Source organism: Oryzias latipes, chromosome 22, assembly GCF_053564925.1.
Source record: "Oryzias latipes strain Hd-rR chromosome 22, Olatipes_Hd-rR_3.1".
NCBI lineage: Eukaryota > Metazoa > Chordata > Actinopteri > Beloniformes > Adrianichthyidae > Oryzias > Oryzias latipes.
Window position 1 is genome coordinate 24945079 of NC_136258.1, and position 17375 is coordinate 24962453.

At 40.1% G+C, this 17375-nt stretch overlaps 1 protein-coding gene across 5 annotated transcripts in view; it reads left to right on the forward strand.

Moving 5' to 3' along the window:
- The window catches only part of ppp2r3a (protein phosphatase 2, regulatory subunit B'', alpha), a 59330-nt gene extending 42325 nt beyond the window's left edge, over nucleotides 1-17005 (forward strand). For 3 of the 5 annotated variants that reach the window (XM_020713792.3, XM_020713793.3, XM_078940848.1), the window contains 11 exons: nucleotides 8213-8488; nucleotides 9457-9560; nucleotides 9630-9732; nucleotides 9849-9923; nucleotides 12434-12677; nucleotides 12748-12796; nucleotides 12886-12975; nucleotides 13066-13241; nucleotides 13327-13445; nucleotides 14969-15075; nucleotides 15159-17005. In XM_020713792.3, the coding sequence (XP_020569451.1) occupies nucleotides 8213-8488; nucleotides 9457-9560; nucleotides 9630-9732; nucleotides 9849-9923; nucleotides 12434-12677; nucleotides 12748-12796; nucleotides 12886-12975; nucleotides 13066-13241; nucleotides 13327-13445; nucleotides 14969-15075; nucleotides 15159-15255 (1440 nt within the window). In that variant the 3' untranslated portion in view covers nucleotides 15256-17005. Of the gene's footprint in view, nucleotides 1-6451; nucleotides 7059-7182; nucleotides 7519-8212; nucleotides 8489-9456; nucleotides 9561-9629; nucleotides 9733-9848; nucleotides 9924-12433; nucleotides 12678-12747; nucleotides 12797-12885; nucleotides 12976-13065; nucleotides 13242-13326; nucleotides 13446-14968; nucleotides 15076-15158 lie in introns of those variants that run through there. The other 2 variants (XM_011490175.4, XM_020713795.3) reach the window with 2 other exon arrangements.
- The last annotated feature ends 370 nt before the right edge of the window (nucleotides 17006-17375 follow it).

Below are 17375 nucleotides of genomic sequence, written 5' to 3' on the forward strand. Positions count from 1 at the left end.
CCCTGCTTTACCATGTAACAGGTTGGTAAATATTTCCTGTTAATAGGATGACTCAGGGAGCTTTTTTTCCCCCTCAAATAGCTGAGATTTTTAACTCCTCCGTGATTCGGATGTGAATTGGACCGTGACCTGCACGGTTTCACTTCATCTGCCACAGCAGAAGCACTCACACTCTTCAGATTTCAGAAGGGCGGGGCCTAAGGAAGGTGTGTTTGTGTGTGTTTATGTGAATGTGTGTGTCCGTCTTTAAGGGAAGTAAGAATAAAGAAGCAGAGAAGCAGCAGTGTGGGTTGTATTTCCCACACTTGGCGCGGTCACCATGAGTGCATTCCTTCCACTGCTCAATCCAGGGAAAGGGTTATCGCCATGGAGATGGCATTTGGCAGAGCTGGCCCAAAGTGTGTTTGTGTATTGTCGCACAGACGGGGAGGGGCGGAAGACCTTCGCCTGTTAAATCGGGCTTGGGTTAGAACTGCAGGATAAAACAATGATGTTATAAATAAAAACTTCTCTGGATAAGGAGAATTTGTGAAAATAATGACACAGTCTTTGACAGTTAAAAGGTACATTAAAGTAGAATTAGGAGTAAAAGGAAGACTTTTTTTACTTTCAACCAGTAGGCAAAAATTGCTAATATCTAAAGAGTTTGAAACTTGCATATATGTTCTGGATGTCAAGATTTTCCTTCATTTTTGTGCTTTTTCATGTTTTATTTTGGTTATTTCAGCTAAATCAGAAAAATGCTCGTTTTTAAAAGTTAATAGAAAAGGTTCACATAAGAAGATTTAGAAGAAGTGGAGCGACCATAAAACCTTGGTTTTGTGAAGGATTGCTTCATTCAATGCACTGATTATTTTTTATTTTAGAAAGTGTTTGTAGTGCAGAGGCTTTCCTGTCCATCCAATTCTAACGCGGTTTTGCAGAATTTTCTGTGCGGCTCTGCAAATGTGTCCTAACAAGGTGCAGCTATGTGAGATGATGAGGGAGGGGCAGGAAATTCTTACTTCTGGAGCCTGTAGAGGATTCTTTTCTTTACCAGATGCATGCTGTTGGGAGTATATAAACTGAACACCTAGGTGGTTTGTGACATTATGAAGAGAATTCGATCCATTGTTTGATGCAGTTCTTTAAAGGTCTTCATCAGGTTTAGCTTTAAAGATCTCAAAGTTGATGCTTTGTGGGAACTAGAAGCAGATCCCTTCACCCTTAAATATATAAAAGACAGCTAAAATTTAGGAAAACTCGCCCACAATTTCTATTCATCTTCTGCCGCTCTACAGAAACCGTGTCCTTGAAATTTTTGGCTAAAACAACATAATCATAAATAAAAGACAACTAGGAATGCTTTCAAAATCTCATCTCAAGAGATGATCGGAATGAAACTTTAAAACATCTTAGAAATGTTGCTGTAAATAAACTAAGATAAAGTACCAGAATTAAAAAAAATAATAATCTTGTGCCAACACTGTGACACAGAAAATATTTCAGCAAATTAAAGTTCCAAGAACTTCAGGTCACAGATGTTTAATAGTGAAGTGACAGAAGCAGATAGATCAGCTCAATTTCCATATAGAGCAAATAACTAAAGAGCCCAAAACATAAAAAGCATCTCAAATGTTGCATTGCTTCATGAAACCGCTTCAAAGCCATCACCATTACAAACTTTTAGTAATCAGGAAAACGGTTTTTGAAATAACAAAATTTGTTGACTTGTCAGAGCGAATCCGATTTTTTAAACGTATAACGAAAACTCCTTCATTGTTGAGCCTCAGCTCCTCCACCCTGTGCTGTATATATGTGGGTGTGTAAAGTCTGCCTGGTTCTTGTAACAGAAATAAACATGAAATCACCAACTTAACTTGCACAGATAATTTTACACTCCACAGTGAGCCACTTTCATGGAGCTGATGTTTGGAGGGGCGTCCGTGTGTTGAGGAAGTTGGTGTGTTGATGCTTGTTTTTTGATTTTTTTTTTTTTTTTTACTCTTAAGGATTCCAAAAAACATTTCTTTTAAGCTAATTCCTCAATCCATGCTCTCATGGGAAAAAAATAAAAACATTTCCGTCTCATGGTGTGTTGACCTCAAAGAAGCCTTAAATCTGCCCTGATTGGAGAGTTGCAAGCCCCCCAACTGCATTTACGATAATCTGATGACCTTTATCTGCACGGTTAGGAATTGCTGACAATTTTCCCCCTTTATTTGGTTTGGTTAGCTTTCACAATGCACTTGTGAGAGTGGCTCAAACTCCATGATAATAGATTGTTTGAATTATTTTTAAGCCTTGAAGGAAAAATGAAATTTTGTTTTATTTCCCACCGCCTCAGTCCACCACGTTTACTTACTTACTTTCTGTGAATCTTGCTTTCTCAGAATCCTGCTTTGAGATTTTCTACTTAAGAAGACTTCTCAAGATTCTTCACTCACACCATTCTTAGAGTTCAATTTGGCTTTACATTTTCCAAAGTTAGGTAAATTTTCATTTTTGACTACCAAACTAGCTGATGTGAAAGCCCCCCTGATATGACCCCCCCCAATATTTGTATTTTTTATATAATCATTTATAAGCATTTAAGAAGTTTAAAATAATTTTACAGCATTTAAAAATACATTGAAAATAAGTCAAGGAAGCCCCCCAGTCCTAAGAATATTTAAGAAAAAGTTTTTTTTTTGTTTTGTTTTTTTAAAGAATGCTTGAATCTTTCCAACCTGGCAACATATACGAGTTTTATTGTATCTTTGCACATAAGTAATATAGTCTTACAAATTTGCAAACAATGCAAATAAAAACATACATAGAAACAGAAATATGTTACCGAATTTTGGGGTAAAAGAATATAATGAATAGTTTAGGTGGTTTTTGCTTTAACTCTACACTGATTTACTGAGACACAGACATATTAGACCCCAAAGGAGCTGCCAGCTGCCCTGGAGGCATTTATATAGACAGTTCTACTCTCGAGTAACAAACAGCACAGACCACTGGTGTAAGGTGTTGTTTCCTGCTCTTATCATTCCCGTAACATAGATTTCTTACTTTCGTTAAAGTGAATTACTGTACTTTATTGTATTAAAAACTTTACATTTTTGACGTGTGCATCAATAATGGTCACACGAAGAAGTCTTTTTTTTTTTTCAAGAAAAAAGCACAGTATTTTAGTAAATGAAAACATTACTTCAAAGCTGATATCCTGAGGGGTTTTTCTGTTTGAAGGAAAAGAAAATTACAATTATTTGCTTTACTTTCGATTCTTCCGACACTTTTCATAACATGCTGACATGAAAAGAGCTGCATGTTATGGCACTGCTGCCTGCATGAGTCCTAATTAAAGGAAACAGTTTGGCCTCAAGGCTCCTTTCATGTACCTGGAAAGACTTTTTATCAGGAGCGGGCACTTAGGCCAGTCCCACTGCCTTTGATGGCTACATTTTAAGATAATTTAAGCCAGATTTGTAAGTATTTGTAAGGGGGGGGGACCAAGAAGAGCGCTTTGACAGACGGGGAGGTACTGACTTGACAGTTGGGCAGGAAAAGAGCACACAGCTGCCCCGGTGGCATCTGCTCTGGCTCCTTTTACTCTCTTGCACTTACATATACACACATCAAGGGAGATTTACGATGTCTTAAATACCTTGCTACAGTCGATTAGGGGGTGCAGAGGAAGCTTAGGGACTTAAAGAATCAGACTAAGAAATAAGATGTAAAACAAAGAGGAGTAAAAAAAAGGCAGGGATTCTTTTTTTCGATGTGTGAAAGTATTGGACTTTTTGTCTGTTTTTTTGTGAGATAGAGGCTATACAATGTTTCCCTGTGCAGCGTGAAGGTGTGAGGAGCCAAAAGAAGACAATGTGTTTGTGAGTGTATCAGTGTGGGATCGGTATGTGACCTTGGCATCGGTATAGAATCCAGTTGTTCCAAAGAATTCAGTAGGATGCGCAGGGAGCTGAGAGAGGTCGCCTAAAAACTCACTGGGTGAGTCATTTATTTTGGAACGTCTTCACAAACGGACACGCTGTCAGAACGTTGCCATGTCTCCCATGTGGGATGTTGGCAGGGAGTCAAACTTATCAAGCTTATTCCCCCCAAAAATGATTCCTCTGGGCCACAAATGGAAGAAACCAGAAGCAAAACCACAGAGAAGCAAAAAAAAAAAAAAACTCTAAATGATTTTCAAGACATTTCCTGAGATTTAAAAATGCATCGTACTGGCTGGGCTTGTGCAACAGTAGAGGGAGCAGGATTCTCCACTCCAAAGGATACCCCAACCTTTTGTCCACAAATAAGGATAAGTGTTAAAAGGACTCCTCACACCAAAGACGTATGAACATGTAGAAGCATGTGTGACCTCACAGGAAACAGTGCAAATACAAAGTACAAGCCTGTGAGGTTATAGGGGACATATCTGAATGCTGATCCGGTGGTGACATACTCTGACAGAACTGGGTCAATGTTAATAAAGGAACCTTCCACAGACTTGGATCTGAGTCTGGGTTCAGCTGAAAGACCTTCACATGACAACCTGACAGGTCTTATCACATTGTAAAGGCTGGTTTACTGTTTGGCAGCAGGGTGGGGTTGGGGTGCTGGTTGTTTCCTGCATGGAGTTCTTCTTCCCTTTCTGTCAAAAACCACAAATGTTAGGACGATAGATGAGTCCAACATATCATCAGGTGTAAACCTGTGCTTTTAACTCTGAAAGGATCGCACGATGAACAAATGGCCTGTTCCAGCTAGAAGATAATTATATAGGAGTAGATCTTATAAAAACGGTAAACCTGGAAGTACCAAATGTTGCAGTTCCTTAAAAGACCACTGGAGGTTGGTTTCATATGGCAGAAATCTCCTATTGGATTTCATGTTAAAAAGTCTCAATTTAAATAAAAAATGAATCCGCCTGCTTATTTTTGTTTTGTTTTTTTATCTGCTAGCTGTTTATTGTTTTTCTAAAAAAAAATTAAAACAAAAGTTGTTTTGGGGTGTGTCTTTTAGATGGACAGGTGGGTGGACTTATCAAAACTCTGGCTTTTTCTGGCCCATTTGGCCGTTTTTTGCAAATGTTGGATGGCGGCAAAGTACACATCTAAGTTCAATCCTCAGGATTTCCTCCATTTAGAATAAAGTGGATGACGTCAGAGAGAAGTTTGTTCATTCCATTTCCTTTTATTTTATCCAGTTGACTTTTCGTCCTTTGGATAAAACGCATCAATCTATCAATCTTTCTGTAAGAACATCGACTGTTGAATGGTAGCATCATTGGGGTTTGATTAAAGGTCTAATGTGGGAAGTTTCTTTCTTTTCTGGTCTACAGCCAAAAATATGCTTGTCAGCCAGTTTTCTGTGTCCAATTAATTTAAAAAATGAATTGATTGATATACTTTATTAATACAGAAGAAAATTATTTAAGTAATAACTCAACCCATCTGCAAGATGCAAGATATTTCAATAAGTCAATTATTTGGACTACCACTATGCTCCATGCTTTGTCCAGTGCCTGGTGCAGAAAAGTGAATTATTTTTAAACAAAATCAATTAAAATGTTAAATTTGAGGAAGGGGACCTGAACTTGTGACTACTTGGGTGTTAAATGTAGAGAGGAAATATTCATTCTCAAAAAACCTTGGAAAAGTTTTACCTTTATATGTAAATTTTAAAATGCAGCTGTTCTATTTTTCCTTCTTCTTTGGGTCCATTTGTGGCATTTTTTAGTGAAAATACATGCTCCCACACCACCACTAATTATTTTAGTGATCGATAGTGACTTGTGACCATAAAAAACTTTTTTTTTTAAATAATTCTACCTGAAAATTAGATTTCATTATTCCAAAAAAAAACATCTGTAACTGTAAAAACTTTAAAAAGTTTGGTCTGGCACCTTCTGCTTTTGTTTACAATGTCGAAATCAATGACCAAAGACTTCCGACCACTGGGAAGTGTTAATATCCATAACATGCTCTATGATTTGATTCTTTTAATGGCCTAACTACCTAACAAAAAATATGACTAAAAAGGGCATCAGTTGAAGCTCAAATGAGCATAAACTTTAGTAGATTTGAAGATATTTCATGTTCAAAAAGAAATGCTTAGGCTGTCCAATGAAAAACACTCCATGTCAACAAATGAAGAACAGGTGCTCTGGCCACTGATTCATCACCCGACGCCTCAGATTACTTCTACGAAAGTATTTCAGATTGCTGGTTAAGACACTTCAGGGTCGGAGCAACAACAGAAACTTCCTGTTTGCTTTAAAATTATTTCAACTGTTTTGAGCTGTAACTTCCTGCTGGCTAACTTTAGAGTCATGCAGAGACAGATGAGTGCTCAGATTCTGCAAAAATACTACTTGTAAATATGGACCCATGTGTGCACCCCCCTTCTCACCCACCGCCCGAATGCTAAGGGCAGCTGGGTTGCTGTGTGTGTGTTATCAGGTCTGTGTGTATTAGCAGATCCCAGATCAAATGTGCAGTTTGTCAGAGCCCAGCTCGAAGCGGCAGGCACCAGGCAGGCGTCAGCGGGCTCGTCTATCCAGAGCTGACATGGTGACAGGCGCAGGGATTCTTCCCGAGTTGCAATTTCGGTCATAAAACCGCTCTGCACATGAGGCTTGAGGATTGCCTTTTCTTTCCGATCCCCCGCAGGAATTTTTATCAAAAGGACGCACACTTTGGAGTTTATTAACACAAGTCAATATTGGAGGATTCAGAGACTTTATGACTTTCTCTTTCTTGCCAGAACATTTTGGGTATGCCTTTGGGTTCCTGAGACCTTCAACCAAGTTTTGGTTGGTGGATACCATTGGTGTTCAGCAAGGATTTCTCTTCACCTTTCTCTTAAGTGATTTAGCAGCTTGAAAAGCTACAATCAAGGTGTCTGTGGACGCATCGGTGGCCATATCTACTGGGAGGTTGCAACTCTCATCTCCCACGATGATGATCAAGGAGACATCGTTGCGACAGGACCCTGATTTGAGGGGGGAACTGGCCTTTCTGGCTAGGGGGTGTGACTTTGTTCTCCCCTCACGCTTCAAGAAAAGACTCAAGTCTTTCCAACAGCAGCAGGTCAGTCAGTTCAGAGGACTGACGAGGGAACTGTAGAGTCATGACAAACTAAACACGTGAAGATGTTATGTCTGGATATGTTTCCTTTCGTGTTCAGTATGCGCAAACACACATGGTGTACAGTAGATGCATTTTGCTGCCCTTCTATTTGCAGAGTTACATGCCGGTGGACAGCAAACTGTTCTGAGACGGATACCGGTGAGGTATTAATAGTTCAGGAGTTGCAGGAATAGGGTGATAGAATGAACGCTGGGAAGGAAAGGCTTGGTACAGCTGTCCACTTCAATATACGCCGCATGCAGGTCCAAGTGGAGTCACCAGGGAGCTCCTCCTGGAGCTCCACCGGGTTCCACATGGTTTAGATGGAGTTCTGCTTTTTTTCCATTGTGAACTCTCTAATGCCACCCCGAAAGAGAGCAAATGCATTGGACTGGACATGTCATCCCACCATCCATTCATGGTAGTGTGAACTGTCGTCTTGTGGAATGGTCAGATTATTGGTAATGCATGTTTTTGGAAAAGATTGTATTTGTGATGTAAAAATAAAACAAATCCATTCTGATGCATTCACGTGCAGACAACTAAATCCACTTACGTCTTTGTTTTCCAAGCAAAGCTGGCATCTTGCCTTAATGGCTGGATAGCTCCAATACAACTCACCATTTTTGTTGCACCGGCAATGTTAGGTTGGGGTTGTGCGGAGCTGTAAGCAAGCGTGAGGGCGTGTAAACAGGTGATGTGTAGGGGGGCGGGGTAACTCCACAACTCAGAGGCAAATTTCTAACGAAAGATTGCCACTTTGCAGAACATATTTCCTAAAAATCTTTGGCCAAAAACAGCATAATTATAAATAAAAGACACTGGGAACAGAGCGGAACTTTAAAAAAGCGTGTACATAACAGATTTTTCACAAACTAACGTTCTATCCCATTTGTGTTGTTGGAAGTCTGAGGTGCAAAACATATTTTAAGCTTGTAGAATTTTCAGTTTCCCCACAATTTTAGGGTAATATGAACTTATTTATTTTCCACCAGTTGTGGTCAATGCATTGATTGTAAGTGCTGTCTGCAACAGCTCCCCAACTGTCTTCACTGAACAGACCTGTGATGGTAGTGTCATATTTTCTGCGGCTGATCTCAGCTTTTTGTTTTCAGGTGCAGCCTAAACCTGAAAAGAAGCCTGGCACGCCTCCACCAGCACCTGCCACAGTTGCTCCGCCCCAAGCGCCACGCTCACCAAGCCCTCCTCCAGCCCCAGCGATTATTAGCCCCCCTCCTGCCATAAACATTCCCAGGTTCTACTACCCCCGTGGGCTCCCTGCCATGGGCCCTGCTGCCACCCACGACTCAACCATTGCTGCCATAGAGACTGCCTTTGCTGAGTTGGAGGAGGAGAAGGCTGACATTTATGAAATGGGCAAGATTGCAAAGGTGAAATGTTGGAAAACACTTCCTAATTCTAACACAGAAAAACAAAAAACATTTGAACATTTTTTTTTGTTTAAAATTATTCCCTCCTAATTTTCAGGAGATCCCATGGTTCTGTTTGATCCACAAACCCAGTTTTCATTAGGATATCGGGATACAGAAACTGTGCAGATCTGTCAGGGTCAATCTTTGATAGACATCAATGATTTGAAGCCAACAGGAGCTCAGAGATCAGTTTTTTCAGAGCACTTTACGAAACTATTATCACTAAACACCAGATCAGTGGGTTCTGTAAAAAACTTTTATTAACCAGCAGGTTGTTGATTTAACCTCAGATATGGTTTTCAGAAAGGAAAGCTGCACTGGAGTGTAGGACACTGTAGCTGTGAGAGGTCTTCTGTGAGGAGATGGAGTTTTTTTCTTCCAAATAAGTGATTTTTCTTATTACTTTTGTGATTAAGCTGACTTTTTCTAATGGCTACCTTGTTGTTTTTTGAGTCAGGGACTAAAGCGCAACTTTTTAAGTCCTATCAGGCATTTCCATGGAGTTTGGCTATTTGCTGCCTTCAGTGTTGCGGGGCGTAGATGTGCTCTGGACAAATGAGCTGGAGCCATATCAAAGCAAAGTAAAGCCACTTATGGGACTGTCATGTGGCTCTTTCAGTTGGAGGTTCACATATTAAAAAATAAGTACCAAATCTTTCAGCCCAGGAAGTACCAGTTTACAGTGCCCTCCACTGGGTGTGTGGATCAAATATTGATAGATTCATTAAAAAGAAGTCATGTAGAAAATACTGATGGAAAAATATGAATTTTTTTGTTGATAAAGTGAAGGAGTCCCCTAATTATCAGACTTGCTGGTTTTATTGGCATCATCTCTTTAATTTTCTCCCCTTTTTTGGGTCAAAACCGTTTTTACCATTGAACAACAAACTTGCAGTTGTTTATTGTTGACTTTTGCTTCTGTTCAGGTTTGTGGGTGTCCGCTGTATTGGAAAGCCCCCATGTTCTACACTGCAGGTGGAGAGAAGACAGGCTTTGTGACAGTTCAGTCATTCGTGGCGACGTGGAAAAAGTAAGAAAAGCTTTAGAAAAGCCCAAAAAACCTATTTGGCGAGGCACGTAAACCTCTGCTCTCCTGCAGGTTGTTGCACGGTTGCAACGATGACGCATCCAAGTTTATTCACTTGTTAGCCAAACCGGGATTTAATTACTTGGAACAGGAAGACTTTATCCCTCTCCTGCAGGTGGGTGTCTTATCAACACTGCTGAGCAACTAAAACATTACACAATTCTGTGATTTTTTTTTTGTGAGACATTTGTTAATATTAACTTTAGCTAATCTTCCTGTTTGTCTGGTTAGGACATAGTGGACACTCATCCTGGACTCACATTTCTGAAAGACGCCCCCGAGTTCCACTCACGCTATATAACAACGGTTAGTCCGTATTATATTTACACACTTGAACAAATTTAAGAGTTGAGATGTTCATTCATGCTGAAGTATTGCCACCTATACATTTATCATTAGGTCATTACTTGTAATGGAAAAAGTGCCTGATGTTGGAGCCAACCAATCTTTGTAGCAGCAGCTCACTCACAGCACTGTGTCTTAAAATGTCCTTTTTAAGGGTTTGAGCGTGTGCATTGCTCCTATATCGCTTGTTTGAACCGCGTCCACTGCCTCTTCTTGTGCGGTAAAGGTCAGCTGTGCAGAAGAGCCATCAAAATCATCATTCAGGCTGCGGAGAAAGCCGGAGGGGGAATCCGTGGAGTAGTGGGCCACTTGGACACAAGTCGAGGCTGATCCCCCTGGCTGGGTCGCCCGAGCGAGGGTGTTTGATGATTAAAGACCCGAAACTGCCTATGACCTCCGGTTTATCACTGATGATGTGTCCAAGTAGCGCCTGGTGGTGTATTAAGAACCTACGTAGAAAATATGCTGGGCGGACCACAGGCTACCTGCTCCGCTCCATTTGGATGCATCCACTTGTAGACAAATAGATCCATGGATTTTTGTCGCACTGTTGGGTTGGGGGGTATGAGGGGCTGTAAGACAGTGGCAGAGCATGTAAACAAAGAGCTCTCAGCAACGGGAAGGAGAAGGGAAGGGTTGGTCCACGCCAACGGTCCCACCCACAACTCGGGGATGAATTTTTGATGAACTCCTGCCGCTCTGCAGAAACTATGTCCTAAAAAACGATACAGGTTTTTTGATTTTGTCTAAAAATAATCATAATTTAAAGACCAATGGGAAAGCTTTTAAAATAGATGACCAAAAGATAATTGGATGGGGACTTTAAGCATTTAACCACTATCTTGATGTGCTTTAATGTTTGATTGCTGGTTTGAAAATGAGGTTAGAAATACAACGTTCAAAGGCAAAGTCAGGTATAATGAGGAACTCTTGTTTTTCTCTTTCAGTTCAGTTGTAATGCCAATTTGACTCGCTTTGCCAATCATATAACACTCAAATCTCAGACTCTATCAGTTTTTAATGTCAGTGAAGGCATCACGCTGCTTTCATAACTGCCTCTGTGAACCTCAGCTGTGTAACGGAGCGGTGGATGTTGACGGAGACAGCTGCGACACGTGCCACAGCAGCTTTGCTTCACAGCAGTGCGGAGATGTTTGCGTCAGCATGTGGTGACGCCACGGAAACATTAGCGAGGCCGTGGCCCCTTGCATGCCCATTTTAAGACGCCTTAAGTCTGGGTCATGAGCTTCCACTGCACCAGAGTCCATGTCAAGAGTTCAAGCGCTAATCAACTGGGTTTCGACTTTTAGCTTTTTTTTAAAAACATTATTCACCAAAAAAGAAGTGTAATAAATTTAGAATTAGTTTAATAAATTTGAAGAAAAAAAAGATTTTTTGTTTGGGAAGGTGCTCTAATTCCACTACATCCATGATCAATGGATAAAGAAAACAGTTTTACAATCAGTTTTTGAAAAATGTGAAACTGTGCAGGGTTCATGTGTGCTTTTAACGTTTGTTATTTTAATTCTTTTTTTGCTGCTATTTAGCTTAAATTTATAATTTTCCATTATAATTTTTTAGAGCAAATTGCAAAAGTCAATTCTCCACACATCTACATTACACAGACCTATATATTAATATTAGCTAACATTTTACATGCAGAAAAATTGTGACATTTGGTCACCAGGATTTATTTTAGTTCTGTGTGTACTTATGGTCCAATATAGACTTCAGAGTTTATTTTGTCTCTCACAGCCAATAAAGTTTTGTGAAAGCGATTTTTCTTCGTTTTTACACCAATTTATTTTTACAAAAATGCATTTTGGGTCCTTCACGCTCACCAGCCCTCCCTACCTGACAATTACCTTTGGCAAACCAAAAAATAAGTTATTTTCCTGAGTTCTTTTCCAGCCTGGAAGTAAGACTTCTGGATCTCTGAGGCTCTGACTTTCGCTCCTTGTGGGTGTCGCTCATTTCATGACGTCAACCCAGAGTCGGCCTCCGCGGCGTGTCTGTGTTTGGCCCACTAAAAAAACAAACATCATCCAAACTTTTACAAAGCTCTATTCAGATAAATCAACTCAAAGCTGACTAGATCCATGAACGTCTTTGTTTTCCTCGTCTGAGCTGCTATCTGGCTCCAAACTGTGTGGCTGGATAGCTCAGATATTGCACTGATAATGTTAACTGTGGGGTGTGAGGGGCTGTAAGCTAGAGGGAGAGAGTCCCGCCCACAACTCAGAGGTGAATTTCTAATGAACTCCCCCTGCTCTGCAGAAACTATGTCCTAGTAAATGACAGGCTTTTTGATTTTGCCTAAAATTGGCATAATCAAAATTTAGACAACGTGCTTTAAAAGACGATCAGAGTGAGACTTTACATTTTTTAACTATTTTTAGACTTCAAAGATTGGAAATATATCTTTTTCATGTGTTAAATGCTACAATGAGTTTGCTGCTGTGTTAAAACAGGTGATTCAGCGGATCTACTACGTGGTGAACCGTTCTTGGACAGGCCGCATCACGATGATGGAGCTGCGCCGGAGTAACTTCCTCCAAACTCTGGCCCTGCTGGAGGAGGAGGAGGACATTAACCAGATCACTGACTACTTCTCTTATGAACACTTCTATGTCATCTACTGCAAGTTTTGGGAGCTGGACACTGACCATGACTTGTATATTGATCCCAAAGACCTGGGCAGATATAACGACCATGGTGAGAAGAACAATTTACTAACTATTCAATGCTTCAGAAACTTTGAACTTATCATCCTCTGCTCTGACAGCCTCCTCACACAGAATCATTGAGAGACTGTTTTCAGGGGCGGTTACTCGGTAAGTAGAAACACACCCATAAATAAAAAAAAATGGACGATTTGATTATATCACCAGAACATGTAAGAATGTTATCCCTTTGTTTTCAGGGGTAATGCTGTGCAAAGAGAAGGCAGAATGAGCTACGCTGAGTTTGTCTGGTTCCTCATATCTGAAGAAGACAAGAAAAATCTAACGAGGCAAGGCTAAGTATCCAAAAATGTTCCAATTTTGTGTAAACGTTTGTGGTTTTCTGCGACTTTTGCTTACTTTTATGATTGTCTTTGCAGCATAGAATATTGGTTTCGCTGCATGGACCTGGATGGTGATGGTGTTCTGTCCATGTTTGAGCTCGAGTATTTCTACGAGGAGCAGTGTGAAAGAATGGAAAGAATGGGCATCGAACCACTTCCCTTCCAGGATCTGCTCTGCCAGATGCTCGATCTGGTAAAACCTGAAAGTACAGGTCAGAATTCTTAGCCTTCTTCATCTTGCCATCACATGTTAGCACTGCGCTGTGATATCTTACCGCGTTCTTGTGTCTCCATCAGGAAAGATAACCCTGGGTGATCTAAAGCGCTGCCGGATGGCTCACATTTTCTTCGACACCTTTTTCAACCTGGAAAAATACCTGGACCACGAACAGAGGGATCCATTTGCTGTGCAAAAGGTGCAAATGCGCATCCCAAAATATCATGTGTTGCTATGGGAACAGAGAGCGTGAAATAATCTTATTAGCAATGCAGAGAAACAAAGAAAATCACGCTCAGAATTTTTTTTTCTGGTTTTGGTATCTAACAGCCAATTCTCTAATAGGCTGAAAAAGTGATGAAATGTTTTCACTAGCCACGCCCACATAGAAAAGGCAGGCGGTGTCCATGACATGTTTTCAGATTCCACATCAGAGTTCCACCCTGATGTGTCTGAGCCATTGACTGTCTGATTATGAGAACTGGACTGAGTGACCCCCTCCCCTCTCACATTCCAAACAGGAAGTACCTACTATTTCCAAGAAGCCGAAATCCCATAAACTTCCATAGAAAAATAAACAGCTGTTATTAAGTCAATGTATTCGTCACGTCAGAGTATACATTCTTGATCTGCTACTTTTTTTTCTTAGGTTCTAGCTAATCCAACATTTTTTTCATTATATTTTTCTATAGTGGACGTTATTCTAGTTATAAACTGACCATTCAGATTCCTTGATAAAAGTACCGTATGTGGTGCCTGCTGGCCCCCACCTCCAACGTTCAAAACATTTGATTTACAGATTCTCCTGAGCCCATTTTCAAGGGGTAGGGGTGTGGACTTCCAACAAGCCCACTCCTTATTAGTGATAGTGGTTCCCATAGAAATGGTGATGCAGACAAATTCAGATAAGCCACTACTTACTGACATCATTCGGCTCCAACATGGGAACGGCCATGTTGTCAAAAAACAGCGACTGATTAGACAAATAGCTGAAGCCAGAAGTGAGGCATTTTCAATGGGTGACGTCAGTCCGTTTTCCCAGTCAGTCCAGTTCTGTTGTACTGGGCCGACATCATGGCAACATCATCACATGAGCGTCATCTGCGTTTTGTCAACAGTCTTTGTTTTTACATTGACCAGCATTAAGCACAGGTTTGTAAGAACTAACAAGCAAAAGTTTTAAGTCATAAAAATGTATATTTTTCCATGTCTTAATACATCTAACCTGTTGACTTTTTTTGCTTTTTTTCTTCCTAACATTTCATCAGGATAGCATGATGCTCTGAAACGTTCAAGTCATTTTAGGTTTAAACCATGTTTCTAACCATAAGACTGACGTTTTTATAAAGTCACCACAGGAAACAGAAACATTTAAAGTAATGCAAACATAGAAAAAATCTAAAAATGTATTCCTTTGAGTCGATCTGAAAACAGTTTAAAGCCCCAAAGATGGGTCATAGGTCATATTTCTGATTTTATCCATCACACATGATCAAAGTTAAGCCCTTCACGTCTATTGATGCAAATTGCATCAAAACAATTTAGGACTAAAACAAGTTATTATCTTCATGAAAGCAAAAGCATAAGTGATTTTTTTTCATGACTAGAAATCAATGTAGGTGTCAAGAGGTTTGAGTGAAGAATTACATTTTGACTTTAAAAATCACAATTTTGACAAAGAGTCAGTTTTCTCTAAATCTAAATGTAAATTTGTCCTTTCAGGACATTGAGAGTGAAGGCCCAGAGCCGTCTGACTGGGATAAATATGCTGCAGAGGAGTACGAGATACTGGTGGCTGAGGAGACTGCAAACGAGCAACTACATGAGGGGTACACACTGTCACATATCCACATTAACAGCTGAAACATTTAAGGAATTACGGGATAACCTTTGCTATGTGTTGTCTTCTCAGATCTTTTGACGATGACTATGAATCTGAGGAGCTTCAAGTCTCTGGAGAAATTGGGAGTAAAATTGAAAAGCTGGTCATTTCCGACTTGACGGCATGAAACTCTTATCTTAAAGATGCAGTGCGTTTTTTTTCCAAGAACATTATAAAATATGGCTCCTTGAGATGTTTGGGGGGAAAAAAAGGAAGACTGTTTGCTACTGGGGTCCTGCTCAGGAAGGAGACGTCATGCATTTGGTGCAATAACTCCTCCAGCAGTTTTTCTCCACGTGACACAAAAGAAAACAGAGATTGGAGTAGAAGTTTTTAATAAGCTCTTACAGGAAGACGAATTGTAAAATAGGAAAGTATTATGGATTCTTTCTGACAATCCTTTAAATAGACAATCATTGTTTATTTTTGTTTTTTTTTATAAATGTTGTGCCAAAGGTAGACTACCAGCCACAAAGGCTAGAGTTGGAGCCGTAACAGAACTTCATTAGGTCATGAAGCCACTGAAGATCAGCTGCTCAGATACATGACACACGCAGACAACGCTGCAGAAACGTGCTGCCAGTGCAGCTCGTCACTGTATTTCTTCTGCAGGAAGTCGTTAACACCCCGGACCCCTGGGGGGGTTGGTCATGTGGTCCTTTGGGTGTTTGCAGCAGCACCTCCTCTCTGTGGCCAGTATGCGCCACTGCACCGCTGGAGCTGCACGGTGCAGGGCGACTGGCTAACGTTTCCACAAGCTGCTCTATTATTAGAGCGGCTTTATCAGAAAGGACTTCCTGTCTGGAGTTGCAGGCTGCAGCGTTTAAGATGTGTGTGAGAGAAACGCACACAGAAGGAGGGATCGTGTCAAACTCTGGTGGTGGTGTGCAAACATTACCACTTGTCTTGGATCTGCATCTTTTTTTATTTCTCTCTCACACATTCACTGTTTGACTGAACTCTATGACAGAAACATCAAGGGCAGAGACTGTTTGCACACAGAAACTATGTTGCACAAAGAGCTCAGTATTAAGGAGTAAAAAGGATTTTCACCCATCCTGTATGATTTACAGCTCCCTTTCAGTACATTGATGATTTTTTTTAATTGTACAGTGCATGCTCATAACTTATTTATGGTTTTTTCTGTTTTATCGCATACAAGTCATGATTTTTACATGAAAAGTTGACACGCATCCTCAACGTAACCACGTTTTCTGCCATCTTTTGTTGTGCATGTGTTAAATGTGAGGTCGCAATAATCAGTTTGAAGCGTGCACACTTATAATTGTAAAATACTGAGTCCTCAAATGCCCTCCTCCTATGTGCACCTGCTGTACTCACACTTTAATATGGTTTTTACAACAACAACAAAAAGGAGAAGGAGCCGTCCCCATTCCCACCTTTACCTGATTTATTCTGCTTGTAAATCTCTAACAGTGTATTTAGCTGGCTGGGGTGGGAGGGGGTAAATTATGCTCGTCACAAAATGAGGCCATTACAATGCAGAAACACTTGGTTTATTTCTGGGGTCACAAAAGTGAACTCTGAGAATATTTGACTGTGAAAGGCCATTCAACTTCACTGACTAACAATATTTCAACTCTATGCAAAGTGACCCCAGGCTAAAGATGATGCAAAGAGAGGAGGATGTGCTGAAGCTAAACTTTGAAAAAATGACTTTTATTTTGATGTACTTCTTCCTGTGCAGAAGAATGGAAGCTGAGATATTATGGGAATTGTGCAGAATATTGTATTAGTGTTACTTCTTTCTTTCTTTTTTTACCTTTCTTCCCTTCTCTCCTCATTTTCTTTAATTGTTTATTTTGTCTGAATTTTAGAGAAAAAGTTTAAATAAAAATTTAATTCCACCTTTTAAACTCTGCTTTTTTCTGTGAAAGCTAACACAGTATTTTTAGATAGAAGTTATCAAATAAGACATTTTAAAAAGTTTATCGGTTTTTATTCAGTTTAGTAATCAAACAATAAAATAAGGCGGGCGTTGAGGGCGGGGGCAGGTAGCACCCGTGGGCCATACAACACCACTTCCTGCTTGAATTCTTACATCTAAAGATATTTAATTACTCATTTTTTTTGCTAATTATTTTAAAGTATAGGTTTATTTTTGAATGGACTTCATTTTTAATTTCTATATTTCACATTTTTCAAAGCCTCATTAAGAGCCTCGTTTCTGAAAGTTCCTGCATTTTTAGAACATGGCAGATGGTCAAATCTGAAATTTATTTGGAC